Below are 16,626 nucleotides of genomic sequence, written 5' to 3' on the forward strand. Positions count from 1 at the left end.
CTAGAGCAGGGGTGTCCCAACCTTATCCCTAGAGCAGGGGTGTCCCAACCTTACCCCTAGAGCAGGGGTGTCCCAAACTTACCCCTAGAGCAGGGGTGTCCCAACCTTATCCGAAGTGGGCCAGTTTAGGCACAGGTTTTAATTTTAGCCCAGCACTAAGGCACCCGATTGCACCCATCAAGGTCTCGGCTGAAGAGCATGTGATTAGTTAATTAGTTGAATCGGTCATTGTGCTGCTGGGCCAAAATAAAAACCTGCACCCATACCGGCTGTTTTTGGATAAAATTCAAAATGAAGAGACTCATATACCATAGGAAAGTGAGAGGGAGCCAAGAACAGGAGTCCCTATACTGCAGCCGTCGACTCGGGTCTCCACACAAGAGGTTGCTTAAGATGTCCATATAAAAAAACCCTCCCCCTAACCCACCCCATTGTCAACTTCAATACTGAGGTGTAAACCAAAGTAGTATTCAGGGTGCAGTTCTCAATGTACAGAAGACAGTGACTGGTGTAAACTTTATTTCACAAGATTAAGAATTCTACAGCCATTATGAACAATAGATTTAAAAATAAACATTTTGACTGTACACAACATCCATACATACTACTGATGTTCTACATGTGTCATGTGAGATAACGTGTTCTGAGGCTTTACATGGAAAGCACCAAATCCACATTTTTCCGGAAAGGAAGACAGATTCACACCACGGAGTGAGTACACACCGTAAAGCGCACACAAGTGCTGATGAAATCTTATTAAATCCAACACTTTATTTATTTAATCCAACTTTATTTATCCCCTTAAGAACAATTTAAACGGGGCAAGGAGGACACATAATAAATGCATCCTGTCTACCGGAACCTGTACGTGAGCCGAACAGCCTGCACAGACTGGGCTCAGTGTGGCCATCACCTGTCAGAGCACTGAGACTGCCAGCCCAAGTCCTTAATTACCGCTGCTCGTGACACCAGTGTGTCCGCATGGGCGGCTCCAACCAGCGTCCTCCACTGCATGACTATCTACGGCAACCCCCCCCCCCCCCCCCCGTCTCCCCCACCGCACCACAAGGGGGCAGCACCGAGCGCGCTGTTTAGCAGCGGCAGACCCAACGCCCGCGGGACCAGAGCAACCGGCGGGAAACGGGCGGCCCAGCACGGGCACGCGGAGGGGAGAGCAGCTGTTCCGCCTGCCGCGCACGCTCAGCCCCCCCGGAGAGCACAAGCGCCCCCGCCGGAAACCGGACCTCCGTCCGCAGATGTTCCAGCGGGGCCCGCGGGACGACAAGCGGCGACACGCTCCAAACACACGGGACTCCTCCCGCCGTCGGGGCTGGACGCCAACGAGTCCCCGCCGTCACCACGCGCCCGCCGTGACGCCATTTCTCCTCCCGGTCGCCAGGGCCGCGCTGCAGCACCCTGGAGCGGAGCGTTCCGCGGGTAGGGCTGCGGGACCGATGGCTAAAACGCCAAATAGGTAACAGCAGGAGCCGGTGCCAGACCCGGCCTGGTTACGAGCCAGAAGCCTGAGCGATGTCTCCAGATTCACCAGACAGAACCGGCAGATTTCAGGGGTCGCTCAGAATGGACAAACCTAAAGCTACCTGGGTGACTGCAGAGAGCAAGAATACATAAACATAGAAAACAATAATAACAAACATACACGATACTGCGACCGCACTAGTGCCAACCTACACAATACGCGACAGTACAGCTGTTTGGAATGACAGGACAGGAAAGAGGGCGGACCTACTGAGACTGCTGTTTCTCTGCAGGGCGGAGTTCCCACTCTCAGCGCAACGTTCCCGTTCTGCTCCCTTTTACCGTTTCCCGCGGAATGAAAACGAACAGAACCGAACGCGGTGAGTAACGCGTGGAGCGGTGCGCCGGCCGCGTGTGGGCCGAGCCCCGGCCCCGCCCCCGGCCCCGCCCCCCGGCTCAGAAGGGGGACAGGCTGGGCACTTTAATGTTGATGTCTCCGATGTTGATGTTTCGAGGGATTTCCGGAAGGTTCATGTTCTTCACGGCCGAAATGGCGCGGGCTGGCGCCGCTGAGAACCCTCCCTGCAAACACACAGATGTGCCACGTATTCAACACACACACGTATTCAACACACACACATACAACACACACACGTATTCAACACACACACATACAACACACACACGTATTCAACACACACACAGATACACACACACACGTATTCAATACACACACAGATACACACACACACGTATTCAACACACACACACACGTACACATACACACGCACATATTCAACATACACAGACATATACACACACATACACATACACACATATTCAATACACACACACACACATTCAACCAACCAAACACACACCCACATTTACACACAAACAGAAGCAAGCAAAATTGCAACCCAGGACATGTACACACACAAAAACACACAGAAAGGCAACCTGAATTTCTAGTTTAAATCAGTCTGTATCTGGCATGAGCCAGTATTACTCTGCCAAGCACTGAGGTTTAAACGTACAAGGCAATAACGACAAACGTGTTCTAGATTTGAACACATTTCATTTGTTGTGCATAAAATCTGTGTTCATTTTGGCATAGTTTCTGGTTCTGGAACTAAGACAGACCTGCTTTAACTGTCTAACAAAAAAATATGCACGAATCTCTAGGGTGACTGACTCTCGACCTGTATGAGCGATTCCCATGCTGGCGGGGGTTCGAGCCCCCGCCACGGCACATCCTGAGTTGCAATCCCTTCTTTATCTTGTTACCCTCTCTGCTTCCTACCCATCTCCATAAAGCAAAAAAATACAAGAGGCAGATTGTTCAAACTCCCTTACCAAAAGGAAAAAAAAAAGTTTTTGGTTCACATTGTGCAAGAGTCCAAGGTCACAGCGCCTCATGACACATGTGGCACAAGGCTACGCGTTTCCCCGGCGACCGAAGCCAACCCACTGCTATACGGCGAAAGAGATCGGTACTACTGCGGTATGACTCAACAGACTAATAACTGGACCATTCAATTTCATTTCGGCAAGCAGTGACCTGTTCCTCAGAGGAAAACGAAGAAACAAAACTAACGATTTAGGGAACGCTGACTGAATTATGACTGCCCTGCGGCGGCTCATCTGGGTCACTGGTCATACATGACGCCGCTCGGCTAACAGGGTCAGACGATCACATAATCAGAGTGTGGTGCTTTTCAGACCTGGTCCTGGAGACCCACTCTGCACTCCAGTTTATACGCCAGCTCAGAACTTTATTCATTCATTTTAATTGACTAGCTCGCCAAATGCTCACCTGTATCTGACGTGCTTGGACAGTTATTTTATTTAATGAGTTTTTGTGGCAATACTATTTTCTGTTAAGCAAATGTGTGCCAACTGAGGCAATTTTAAACCAATTTTTATCTTGATTTTTTCTTTTTTGTTTATATATAAAAAAATTTTCTTTCCCTCATTTTTAAAATCTGTCCCGTAGTTAAGGCTCGTTATCAACCTTGACCACATTTGCGTTTGCATGGCACCATTACAATGTCTCGTCTCAGTTCAGCTCATTTATGTCGATGGCGACTCACCTCCGACTTCTCCGTGCGGTTCTGGAACTCCACCTGGGCCACAATCTCATTCATGTTGGTCTCCAGCACCATCCCCCCCATCACCACCTCCTGTAGGATGTTATGCACCTGCGGGACAGCACGAGGCACACTCAGTGTCCCCACAAGTGTGTCCCCGTACACACACACACACACACGCATACATCTGCATGTAAAACAGCTGCGGGCGGGCACCTCAGTGAAAGTGGAGTGACTGTTGGAATGCCGACTCTTTTGGACATTCTGGAAGGAAACCATCAGCTACAAATGAGCTTTTTAACCTTTTCACTGAACAGTCACTCTCCACTGGGTTCACCACTGTTTGTTCAATACATGCACAGGAGTAGTCATTAATACATTTGTTTGAGGAATCTCATTTGGGTGTGACAACAAGTTTTCCCCTTCAACTACCTCTTGTGCCACAAGTACTTCATTGGCACATCTGTCATCTTTACTGTTCCGCTTTTTCCTTACGGTAAGTGTTAAAACACGGCGTACTTTTTTTTTTATGAGCCAAATATCCAAGCAATATATTCTTGGCTTGACTGTTGTGTGCTTTCGAAACCAAAAAAAGCCGCCGTGCTAATCTTCAAAGTGCGTGAGTTCAGAACTATTAATACAGACGTGATTTATTATATGCAAATCGGCAGCTGCGGAACACTGGGTTCTAAACCCGTCACAAGGCTTCATCGTGAGCCTCGTGATTATGAGCTGATACGATGAGCAAACTTTTTATCCCTCTTAATCGTATTATCTCCAAAACAGCAGGAACAAGGCCAGGCAGTGTTCTCATGGCGTTATCAAACCACACAACAGGGTGTGAACGCAATTATATTGCCTACAATTAAGAATGTGAGAGACACGGGGACAATAGCACTGTGTTGATTTTCTGCCACTATTCTGCTGACCTCTCTGTGACATTGACAAGAATTTCTGTGCTTTACATAATCATTCAATTATTCATTCAGTCATTTTGTCCTACCTAGCTTAGGTTTTCTTTTTTGTTATTTAATGAATGAACTGAATGCTGGATAAGAATTTGATAGCAGAAACAATGAACTCCAGGTTATTAAGAGCACTTCATCTCACACTCCAGGTTATTAAGAGCACTTCATCTCACACTCCAGGTTATTAAGAGCACTTCATCTCACACTCCAGGTTATTAAGAGCACTTCATCTCACACTCCAGGTTATTAAGAGCACTTCATCTCACACTTGCTGACTCGCTCACATACATATACACATAGAACGTCATGCTGAAAAAAGGAAAGAGCCTTCCCCAAACTGTCGACACTAAGTTGTAAGAACACAATTCTATAGAATGTCATTGTATGCTGGAACTAAGGGGCCTAGCCCAAACCATGAAAAACAGCCCCAGACCACTATTCCTCCTCCACCAAACTTTAGAGTTGGCACCATTCACTCCTATATGTTTCCACTTCACAATAACAGCACTTACAGTTGTCTGGGGCAGCTCAAGCAGGATAGAAATTTGACAAACAGACTTGTTGGAAAAGTGACATCCTATGACAGTACCACGTCGAAAGTCACTGAGCTCTTCAGTACGACCCATTCTACTGCCAATGTCTGTCTATGGCGATTGTATGGCTGTATGCTTGATTTTATGCATCTGTTAGCCATGGGTGTGTGGCTGAAATAGCCAAAACCACTAATTAGAAGGGGCACATATTTTGGGAAATGTAGTGTATATGTAAGCTAATAAACAGGAACTTGAATCAGGACAAGGTTCTTCCCTTGCAGCTTAATTAAAAGCTTTCAAACAAATGGTAATGTTTACCCTCAAACATCCTTGATAAAAATGGCTCAGTAGTACGGTTAAATAAACAGTACGCCATGTTTATAGCCCTAGGCCTCTGTGCTTCATCGATGTGCTGCACATACCTTATCCATGTGGAAGATAAGGTCCAGTTCACAGACGTTTTCAAAACATTTATCCAACGTTTCCACAAAAACCTATAAAGAGTCGAGGGGAAAACAAATGCATAGATTCCAAATAAATGAATTTCAAGAAGGAATAAAGCATGACATTTTCAAATGATGGTCGCATGGTAAACTAGCCCAAAGAGGACAGCCATAGATTTCCTGTTAGAGGGTTACATATACAGTTAAATGCAAAAGTACGGGGACAGTGACATAATTTTTTTGTTTTGGTACTATACTCCAGCGCAATGAATTTGAAACAATGACATTAAAGTACACAGAGCAGCATTTACATCCATTTGGATGATTTGTGCAGGAATTACAGCCCTTTTTAAAGGTAATTGGACAAATTGACATAATCTGAAAAAAGTCATGATATCTAGCAATTGGTTGCAAAATCCTTTGCATGTGATGGCTGCCTGAAGTCTCCGACCACCAGACATCACCAGACGCTGGGTCTTGAAGGTTCAGTCATGTGATCTTTGATCATGCAAAATTACAATGCGTACAGTGTCCGCAGGGTATCGCAAACAGGATTGAGCGTCACTGCATGTTGCATTATGTCATTTAATGAAAAGAAGTTACCAAACACCCATATCACCTGTGTGAAAAAGTAATTGCCTCCTTAAACTTAAACTTCTTTCTCCACCTTTTAGCAGCAATTACTGCAATCAAATGCTGCCTATAATTTGATCAGTCTTTCACATCACTGTGGAGGAATTTTAGCCAACTCTTCTCTGCAGAACTGCTTTAATTCAGACAAATTACCAGGTTTTCCCAGCATGAACTGCTTGTTTCAGGCCCTGCCACAGCATCTTTATTGGGTTCAAGTTTACTTTCCTTTTGTCCTATTTTCCTCATTTAACATGGAAAACAAATTAGTCACCGTCATCATTCCTAAAAGGCATTTTTGTCACATTATTGTCTTCGCCGTAGTTATCAAAAAGCTGGGCATAGACAAAAAAATTGCCATATTCTTAGTTGATGAAAACAATACTGTCTTCAGTGGAATCACTTCTCATAACTGTGTAGTATTGATCCGTGCCTCAAAAACATACCATTTAGCTTCATTAAAAAAAGTCGAATCATGCAATGAGGCCACAGGAAAGAAATTGTTTTGTCCAAACAGGCAGGGAATTACAATCTGCTGCACTTCAGCAAATCTCTCCTCCGTCAAACCGCACAAATAAAAAGGATCCCACCAATGACAGGGGGGGGGTTTGGAGAAACTGGGAGAATTAAACCCGCAAACATTCAGTATCAACTGATTACCACAATAGATATTTATTACCACTAATAGCATCACACTTGCGTCTACAAGGAAACGGATAAGCAGAAATGGCACCAACCAAGGCTTTCTGGGCTGAGGCCAATCGAATGAGCATGCTGTTTCATGTGACTGACTGAATATAGGCTATTCACATTTAAATTGTGATTACAAAGTACACCAGGGAATCATCATCATAAAAACGCAAACGTAAAATATTATATTAAAACATGGCTTTTAAAGGCACAGTATCAGATTAATGCCAAAGTAAGAATTCAGAGCTGCAAATTTATCACTATCCTACCAAAACAGCTACACCACAGTGCCATCAAAATTGTTGTTTGTGAGCCAGCATGCCAATTCATGTGCGGTGTAAACAAGTGGATTTCAGCACAGCTGTAAAATATGCCTTAACAAGCTCAGCTGAAGCCTTGGCTAAACATAAATATCATTCTTTGCATAAACACAGAATTAAATTAATCCAAACAATGTACATACCCAGGCATTAGTAACCGGGAAAATTTAAACCACAGTTAACTTCCTATTAACAGAGCCTCAGAAAACCAGAGGGAAAAAAATCACTGGAGTCAGCTCTGTGCTTTTAGCCAGAAAACAGGCACAGAAGACTACTGCCCCCTACTGCTTCACAACTGATGCTGCAACACACAATCATACCATCACTGCAATTCTACTGTACGCTTTTTGTGCATGTGTATCAGATGAAAAACATGTTTTCAGCATACAAAAACACAGAGTACTTCTATCTGTTGACAAGGGGTCAAAATTTAGTGAAATTAATGTTTTTAAGGGCTGAAAGTTTGTGGTCATTGTTGTTATTTCTGTAGGGAACCCTGAAAAGTGCCAAACTCTCGGTGCTGTATAGGTATGGAGAATGCCACCCCCCCCCAAGGCGTGACTTGGTGGGATGGCATACATTGTTTGCATATAGTGCTGTATAAGACACTCCCCGATAAAAAAAATTTAAGTTACTACTCTCAAGATGCTGGAATGTGCATAAATGAACAACATATTGGCCTACTTCTTTGAGTCTGCAGACCACCTGGTGTTTTGTGTGGAGAGCCACTCCAGTCAGAGGTCCTTACCTGTATCAAATCTAGGATTCCGAGCTCACTTTCAGAAGAATCCACACAGAACACAAAGTAAAGCGTGGCGTAGTGTCTGTATATCAGCTTGTAGTCAGAGCCACCGATCAAACTGCACAAAAAGCAAAAAGATACTTGTCTTGACTATGACATCAGACAGAAAAATAGCCTCAATCGACTCGATAGAGTCGATACACTAAATAGTGGCTTGTTGATGAATTACGAGTTAGATGAAAATGTGGAGAAGTTCCAAATACGCAACACTGTGCCAATGCGAGGTGACATTGAGAGGGAACATGACCTCTAAAACTATCAGATTAACCGGGAACAGCCTGAGTCATTCGGAAGTACGCACATAGCCAGCAGCCATACCACCATGCACTCTGCTCCTGCCGACTGGCTGAAGCTAAGCAGGTGTGGGTTTGGTTAGTACTTGGATGGGAGACCACCAGGGAATACTGAGTTGCTGCTGGAAGTGGTGTTGGTGGGCCAGCAGGGGGCAATATTCCCTCTGGTCAAATAAACCCCCAATGCCCCAGTGCAGTGACGGGGACACAGTGCTGTAGGAGATGCCGAGGGCCTGACTCACTGTGGTCATTAAAGATCCCATGACACTAGCCGCAAAGAGTAGGGGGGTTCCCCGGTGTCCTGGCTAAAAAACTTGCCACCTAATCATCCCCTGATTTAATTGGCTAAAAAATGTTCTCTTCCTCCAGTGGAGCTGCTCAGTGGCCAACTGAGCAGCTCAGAGGATTGTGGTTGTACTGGGCAGCTCCCAGGTGTGAATGTGTATGAGTGTGAAGCAGGGCGTTCCTGCAAAAGAGAATCCGTGCTCAGTGAACCTACCCTGGGTAAATAAAACATAATAAAAACAGCCTATTGCAAGTGAAAAATGACAAAGATACGAGCGAGGACAAAAAAATTCAAAGCGTGTTGACAACACGCTAGCAATCGTTGTTTGTGAGTTCATTCAATAAGATTTTGTACTAGTGCAATTATACTGGAGTTGACCCAGTGATATAGCTATTAGTCAGATACAGTACCTTCCGCCCTCTAAGAAATTACACACATTGTCATCCCTCTTCGACACAAGGTGGAAGGTCTCTCGTATAATCTGCTGCTGCATATCTTCAGCCTGGGAAAAAATAATCTGATCAAATACACAGCAGGCACTGGGCATATGACTACATTTAAACCATTTGGTTGGGCTAATAATGGACACCGATAATTTGACTTACGCATCCAAATAAAATATTTCAGCATTTACGGTCTAAATTAGGCTACTTCTGAGAACAACCCCACTTGAAAAATATACTGTAGCCTAATAGACATCGCTACATTGAACTTGAGCCCACCGGAGGCCAAATGTGCTCTACTTCAAACAGAATTTTGTGTCTTTGATTTCAAGAAATAAACTAATATTCGGGTGCATAGGCTACGATGTGTTCAGGTGTGCATCAGTAGTATCAGCACACCAGCCACAAGTGACATAATCAATAGATATGCATCCTTTAGGAAAGATACATTAAAGTTACACGCGTAGCAAACTAACAATGCAATTCATGCGACTTTTTAAAACTGTTACAACGGTAACTTGTAAATGAAATGTTTGGCCTACACGGGTTTGCCATGCAAGTGACGTTAATAGCCTAATCAAAGATAACTAACCTTCTAGCTCGATGATTATTTCGTCAAAATTAATTAGCTTGGATAGACAGCACGTGCTACTTACAAAATACTGGTAAAACCTGATGAGTCGCGGTTTCCCATGATTATTAAAGATTAAAATTGCCTTGATCATATTCGCCGGTAATCGACCTTCTCGTTAACTGATTATGGAACCAGGTGTACCGTTGCCGCTACAGCTGGCGAGCTACAACCGAGGTGAAGTTGGTTTCAAGTTGGATATTCAACAGATATTCGGACACCCTTCCCCGCTTTGTCCCGGGGTTTAGAGATACAATGCAACAGGCGTCACAACGTTGGATATTCAGGCATTCAGACAGATATTCAGTCTCGTATCGTCTTATTTCCCAGACTCTACCCTACTTTCCGCTTAGTCGATGCAGGAGGCTAGGGTCCGTCAACAAATTACACATTACAAATTCTTTCAATTTCAATAGACACAGGTTGCACAGCCTTTGCTTTGTCCATTTTCATCTCGTGCAATTTATATGAATATTTCAATAGCTTTTTGGTCACATGACCTACACACTCCAAATCCATATTGGATTGCTCACCGATTACAGACACATGCTGCGCAGTCTTTGATTTGTCCATTTTCATCTCATGCTATTTTATATGAATATTTCAAATTTTGGAAATTCAATAGCTTTTTGGTCACATGACCTAGACACCTCAAACTACTTTCAGAGTGTCCACTGGTCATGCATACAGGTTGCACAGCCTTGAGAAGCATGAGAAGAAAATGGACAAAGCAAAGGCTGTGCAACATGTGACAGTACTCGGCGAGCAATCCAATAGGGATTTGGGGTGTCTAGGTCATGTGACCAAAAAGCTATTGAAATTCCTAACTTTGAAATATTCATATAAAATTGCATGAGATGAAAATGGACGAAGCAAAGGCTGTGCAACCTGTGTCCATTGTTTGAGAACAATTTAAATGTGGTTTTAAGGTTCTAGGAGCTAAGAGCTATTGAAATTGAAGGTTAAAATCCCAAACTAAATTTGTTTAAAATATTTAAAGACTGTTATGAATAAACCAGTGGCTGTGCAACATTGATGTACACAAGTTGAATAGTTTAAACTTGTTTTGACGTTCATAGTTTATGTGGTTGAAGATGCATTGACTTTTGACATGTGTAATATGTAATTTGCTGACGGTCCCTAACCATTTGCATTGACTAAGCGGCCGGTTGTGAAGACCGTTGCATTGCGTCTCTAAACCCCGGGTGGAAGTAGGGTAAAGTCGGAGAAATTGAATATCCAACTGGAATATCCAATTTGAAACCAACTTCACCACGGTCGAGCAAACCGGGAGATTATGACGCTGCTTTGTGTTTCTGAAAATTGAGTTCGGCTTCAAGTACATGTAGCTAATATCCCGTTTTCAATTTAGCACGTAATAATAAGTACTTCGTACATCGATATATAGATATAGTTATGGTAATCATATTTGACTTATGTACAGCGAAGTAGCTACATTTATTTTCAAAATTTGTGATTTTGTTATTAACGGAAGAACATCGCGGAAGTGATATTTTTGACGCATATTGATGATGTCATCGTGAAAGAATAACAAGAACTGAAATGTAATGCTACAAAGGAATATACTTCACAAAACTATGGCTCTCGGATGCTTCGAACGCGTCTACAATGCGAAATTATTTTTTTTAAGAAAAATATATTTTAAATGTAGCTGGTCATCCTGCGAATGAAGACAACTAATATAATATTTTTAGCCTGTAAGTTTTCAGGCTAGCTTGCATGAAATAACAAAGACAGCAAACAACGGTTTAGCAAACAGAGTGGCGAAAAAAACTTTATAAACACGACGACAGCGTTTAGAGTTGTCATTTACTTGCAGTGTCAATACATTTTAGCAAATAATACGTAAGGTAAGTTTCAAAAACCGACGTGCTCTTGTCTACATCAACAGAATAGATATCGTTGACTGTACAGTTTACAACATTTAGCTAGCTGACAAGCAAGCTGCAATTTAATAGGCTACTATTCAGCTCTGCAACAGCTACACGATCATTTAGCAGAATCTTGCTACCTCTTCGTTTCCTTTATTTGTGACGTAAGCGTCAACATCAATTACGTTCTAAACATGTATTTCTTACAGGGTTTTGAACGTAATTGCTACTGAAATCGTCTCCCGAGACAGTCACTTATTATTTATTGTACGCAATGTATAGTTAAAGTTATTTATTTATTAAATTAAACTTGTCATCACAGTAATGAACTGGAAAAATTGGATTTTCAACGGAGCCATTATAATTTGACTTGAAATTTTTTAGAATATTCATGTTAGAACATTTTGTTTACATATCATCTCAGTTTTTTTCACACACATTTTTTCCTGTTTTGTATGCATATAATTCTGCTCAATGATAATAGAGGGTATGCACATGACGTCACAGTAAGTGGAAGTCACTGCGGTTATACCCACTGAGTGGCAGAAAGACCACTGAGTGGCAGCGTTAGTGTTCTGCTTGAATGCCGCGAAAACACATCTAAAATGGGAAATAGCTGTTGTGCGATTGACTGTACAAATAGATTCAACTAGAAATCAGAGCTATCTTTTTACAGACTGCCGAAAGCTAAAGAAAAGAGAAGCAAATGGATCGCTGCAATTCGCAGAAACAACTGGAATCCAGGCACCAAAATGTGGATTTGCGGTTGTCGTATTGTGTCAGGTATGTTGGATCTTTGGGTAAAATCATACCTTAAGTTAGGTACTGTATTGACTACTCATCAATTAAATATTTAGCATCTTTCATTTATATTCTGTGTAACTGTAAAGTGTTTGTCAGCATGAAAACATCCATGATGATGAGCCTTGTGTTCTACAAACAAAGGGGGGATGGTTAGATAGTGTTAGCTAGCCAAGCATATAAATTAAGGTATGATTTTACCCAAAAATCCAACATACCTGACACAAAATAACACTTTGAATCTTAAGTAAATCCATTTTGGTTCACCGGTAGATTAGATATTATCTAAAGAGTAGATTTGGGATTACAAGCAGGTCTAGATTACATCAGAGTCTAAGAAAGTTCACATTGTTTGGTTGAAGTGGATCTTTTTAATGGAGAAAACTCATAAAATTTATATCGCTTTCGTTGGGTATCGACTGCACTGCTATTCCATTACAGGTTATGGTTCAGTGTAATCTGGCACAGAGCCGGTTTCTTATTTGAATCACAAAAACATCAGGCCGCGGTTCCTTTGTTTCCCAGGTGCCCCGCCATGGCCTGCTAGGTTTTTTTCCGGATCGTGGAGCGCTCAGCCGGACCATGGGCCGTTCGGGGGGATCATGACGCGGGCGGGGGCAGCTAGCTCCGGTGGGTTCCCGCCAGAGGCCATGCCGCAGAGGAAGAAGGGCCTGGCCCCTGCGGGCGGGCGCAGGAGGCCCCGCGCCGAGGAGGACGTCTTCCCCTTCAACTCGCTGCCGGCGGAGTGCCAGCTGCACGTGCTGTCCTTCCTGCCCGAGGTGGACAAGTGCAGCGCCGCGCTGGTGTGCGCCAGCTGGAGCCGGCTGGTGCGCTCCGGGAAGCTGTGGCGGGTGGCCGACTTCTCCCGCCGCGGGGCCTCCCACGCCGGCCAGGAGGGGCTGCTGGTGTCCAACCGGGAGTTTGAGCGCTGGAAGGCCTGGGTGGAGCACTACGCCCACCACCTGATCTCGCGCGGGGCCAGCCTGCTGACGCTGCGGGCCAGCTTCGACCTGGGCGACCGGCGCAACGGGTGGGGCGAGCTGCTGGCCCGCCTCCTGGACAGCGTGCACTGCCGGGACCTCAGCCACCTGGACCTCAACTGGACCTTCACGCTGCTGGAGCCGCTGGACCTGCGGCCGCACGCGCGCCAGGAGAGCGTCACCAAGGCCGACCAGGTGGAGAGCTTCCAGGCGCTGCTGGCCAAGCTGGCGCGCAGCTGCCCGCGCGTGGCCCGGATGCGCCTGCACTTCGACTGGTCCGAGGCCTCCGTGGCGCTGCTCTCGCAGTTCCGCCACCTGCGCGTCCTGGAGCTCAAGTACTTCTGGGTCTTCAAGGGGGTGAACCCGGGCACGCTGCAGGCCCTGACGGCGGCGCTGCCCGCCCTGCGCTCGCTCACGCTGCACGTGCTGGTGCCCCTGCGCAACCTGGGCGTGTCCTACACGCTGGAGTCGGACTCGCTGGAGTTCCTGGACGTGTCGCAGAGCCGCGGCCTGGTCTTCTCCCGGCTGCGCCTGCCGGCCCTGCGCGAGCTGCGGGCCAAGAAGGCGGTGCGCGGCATCACGCTGGACCGCCGCACGCGGCTGCGCATCCAGAGCCGCTGGCCTTGCCTGTACCAGGTGCTGCGGGAGGGGGCGCCCAAGCTCCAGGCGCTCAACAACGAGCGGCTGCTGCCCGGCTGGAGGGAGCAGGGCTACCGCGAGCTGACCGCCATCCTGCAGCAGGCCTGCTACTGCCTGCAGCACCTGGACAGCTGGCTCTGGTGACCGCGGTGCGGACCGCCATCCTGCAGCAGGCCTGCTACTGCCTGCAGCACCTGGACAGCTGGCTCTGGTGACCGCGGCGCGGACCGACATCCTGCAGCAGGCCTGCTACTGCCTGCAGCACCTGGACAGCTGGCTCTGGTGACCGCGGCGCGGACCGACATCCTGCAGCAGGCCTGCTACTGCCTGCAGCACCTGGACAGCTGGGTCTGGTGACCGCGGCGCGGACCGCGAGCCTGCCGACGGCGCGGCTGAGCTCCCAGCCCCGCCCCCGTTTCCGCTGTGCGCCCGAGGACTTTGTTTTTGGGTCGTTTTTATTCCATTCCGTCTGCCGAACGATGGGCTTTTCTTGCCCCTGTGTGTGTGCGTGCGTGCGTGCGTGCGTGCGCGCGTGTGTGAAATAATCTTGAATCAGAGCTGAAATTTAATGCTCGTGTTCATTTTGAATCTTATCTTAGGATCTTACTATTTCTGAGTACATCATTCCAAGTAATTATTAGGACATTTTTTGAAAACAATTAAATAACAGATTAGGGTAAAAAAAAAAAAAAACGAAGTTATGATCAACAGTCCTGGATTTGTCACCAGATGCTGTGTTTTCATGCAGGTAAAATTCAGAAACTGCTCCTAAACTGGTTGACTGTCAATTCCTGTTGTAATGGCTAATTGGTAGATTTTAAAGAGGTGTTGTTAACTGTGTGGGAATCAAGCCCTAAAATAGAAAATTGTTAAAATGTGAACCATGTTATCCTGACACACTGATACTCTTTGCCAACACAAAGATATTATTTCACCAGTGTCCCTCTTCATAACCTGTAGGAAGATGACCGAAGCAGTAATTCCTCAACTGGAACATTACAGTATAGGCTTTTTGCCCTTTTTTTGACAGGGAATCGACTGCAATTTCTGATTTTGAAAACCATTGCAACTTTCTCGATGTGTGTTCATGACTAAATAACTCACATGCAGTTCATATTTATACTTTGCTGTGTTTTTTTCTTTTCTTTTATTGAGTAAGGAAGATTGTTAACCCATATTGTAGGTCTCCATTGCATTACATTTGCGATGTAGGTGCCTTCCCCAAACTTGCCAATAAATTACTGTGTTTTAATATATCCATTATCTTAAAATGTTTTAATAGATTTAATCACGTCTTGGTACTGTGATCAGGCTTGCTGAAGTAAAAAAAAAAAAAAAAAAAAAAAAGAAAAAAACTATTGAGAATTGTATTTTCATCTTTCACCACAAGATGTCTCTCAACATAACTGGAGTTCTATTAGCATTTAAGAAGTTTATCTTTTTCGTAAATATGGAAACCCTTTGCACTGTCATAAAACATTTAATCAGAGGAGGGCCTGTTAATATTGTTTTGTAACAGTTTCTATTAGTTACACCCTGACTTCAGTTATTAGTAATGCATGTATTGTTACATGTTAAGCTGTCATTTAAAGTGTAAGATCACAAATATGTGATTAGAATGTTAAATGAACATTCTAATGCTGATGTAACAATCACTACTGGTAATAATAATGGAAAGCAACTTCTAGAACACCAGCTGAGAACATTCCAAACATTCCACCTACTCTTCAAGGGTTAAAACAAAATGATGACTTATAATACAGAATCCTGTCAAATAATGACAGAATCCTGAAGGGTAAATGTATATGTGCCATAATGTCCCTTTTATTTTCAGAGCTCTTACACAAAGAGAGGAAGAAGAGCCATCCTTCTTAGGTGTTCTTGTCTGTCACTTTCACTGAGCTGCAGTCCACAGCTGTGTCCGAAACAGCGCACTTGCCTACTATTGAGTATACAGGTTGTGTAAAATTTGTATACTCAATAGTAGGCAAGTGTGCTGATTCGTACATGGCCCAGGTGAGTTTGAATGTATTAAGACTGGAAGCAGGAACAGACGTTCACCACTAGAGGGAGAAAACATCAGAGTGGTTTCTGTTCAATCGGACACATTTTTTTAGCTTCCAAAAATGCTCATGGCTGCCACTCAAGACTAAAATTGTGAGTGTAAATACTCACCATTAAGCCAATGATAAAAGCCATTGTATGATTATTTGAAATGATCGTTATAAAATTATTTTACCCATGAAACATCATTAATATAATAATCGGTTTAATGATTACTGTTGACTTTAATCGGCACACCACTTCAAAAGTGGCAAAAATACTACTCAAACTACAATAAAGCAAATGGGTGGGATACCTATTTATGTTCAGTCTTTGATTCTAAAGAACAAAAAAATACAATATTTCATATGAAGATATTTCTGAAACACATTTTACTACAGCTGAGAGTTAATATATTGTGGCACTCACAAGTAATTGATGCTCTTGAATGATTATGATTCTGCTGTAGCTAAAATACATTTCTGCGATCACAGTAAAATACCAGCTGTAGGAAACGCTTTCCGTTATCTGTCAGATTGGCACAATCTGATTTATTGCCGCAATGAGCTTGCTTGCTCTTCTGTCCCTTAAGAAAAGCTTCCTTGTGAAATGAGTCTTAGGGCTCTTGTGCTTTTTATGACTTTTGGATACTTTGATAGCAAA

The 16,626-nt window shown here is 44.4% G+C and overlaps 2 protein-coding genes across 5 annotated transcripts; one reads left to right on the forward strand and one right to left on the reverse strand.

Annotated features, from left to right (window-relative positions):
* Positions 1 to 1,040: 1,040 nt before the first annotated feature.
* On the reverse strand, positions 1,041 to 9,991 carry LOC118215619 (AP-3 complex subunit sigma-2-like). 2 transcript variants are annotated; one of them, XM_035396517.1, is made up of 6 exons: positions 9,634 to 9,991; positions 8,945 to 9,036; positions 7,902 to 8,013; positions 5,493 to 5,564; positions 3,573 to 3,680; positions 1,041 to 2,061 (listed from the first exon to the last, which is right to left on the reverse strand). In XM_035396517.1, the coding sequence occupies exons 1-6, from the start codon at positions 9,700 to 9,702 to the stop codon at positions 1,936 to 1,938; spliced, it is 579 nt and encodes a 192-aa protein (XP_035252408.1). In that variant the 5' UTR covers positions 9,703 to 9,991; the 3' UTR covers positions 1,041 to 1,935. The 2 variants fall into 2 exon arrangements, with proteins under 2 accessions (XP_035252408.1, XP_035252409.1); XM_035396518.1 differs by lacking the exon at positions 9,634 to 9,991 and adding an exon at positions 9,140 to 9,559 and having other exon boundaries at positions 1,925 to 2,061.
* A 770-nt stretch (positions 9,992 to 10,761) lies between these two features.
* Positions 10,762 to 15,226, forward strand: si:dkey-12e7.1 (uncharacterized protein LOC557553 homolog). Of its 3 annotated transcripts, none has more exons than XR_004762859.1 (2): positions 10,762 to 11,479; positions 12,177 to 12,235. XR_004762859.1 is itself a non-coding variant. In XM_035396513.1 (2 exons), exon 2 carries the CDS (start codon positions 12,904 to 12,906, stop codon positions 14,062 to 14,064), a length of 1,161 nt encoding a protein of 386 aa, XP_035252404.1. In that variant the 5' UTR covers positions 10,762 to 11,479; positions 12,827 to 12,903; the 3' UTR covers positions 14,065 to 15,226. The 3 variants fall into 3 exon arrangements, 2 of the variants coding, with proteins under 2 accessions (XP_035252404.1, XP_035252403.1); XM_035396513.1 differs by lacking the exon at positions 12,177 to 12,235 and adding an exon at positions 12,827 to 15,226; XM_035396512.1 differs by lacking the exon at positions 10,762 to 11,479 and adding an exon at positions 12,827 to 15,226 and having other exon boundaries at positions 12,230 to 12,283.
* Positions 15,227 to 16,626: the final 1,400 nt, after the last annotated feature.

The sequence above is a fragment of the Anguilla anguilla genome, chromosome 16, assembly GCF_013347855.1.
Source record: "Anguilla anguilla isolate fAngAng1 chromosome 16, fAngAng1.pri, whole genome shotgun sequence".
Taxonomy (NCBI): domain Eukaryota; kingdom Metazoa; phylum Chordata; class Actinopteri; order Anguilliformes; family Anguillidae; genus Anguilla; species Anguilla anguilla.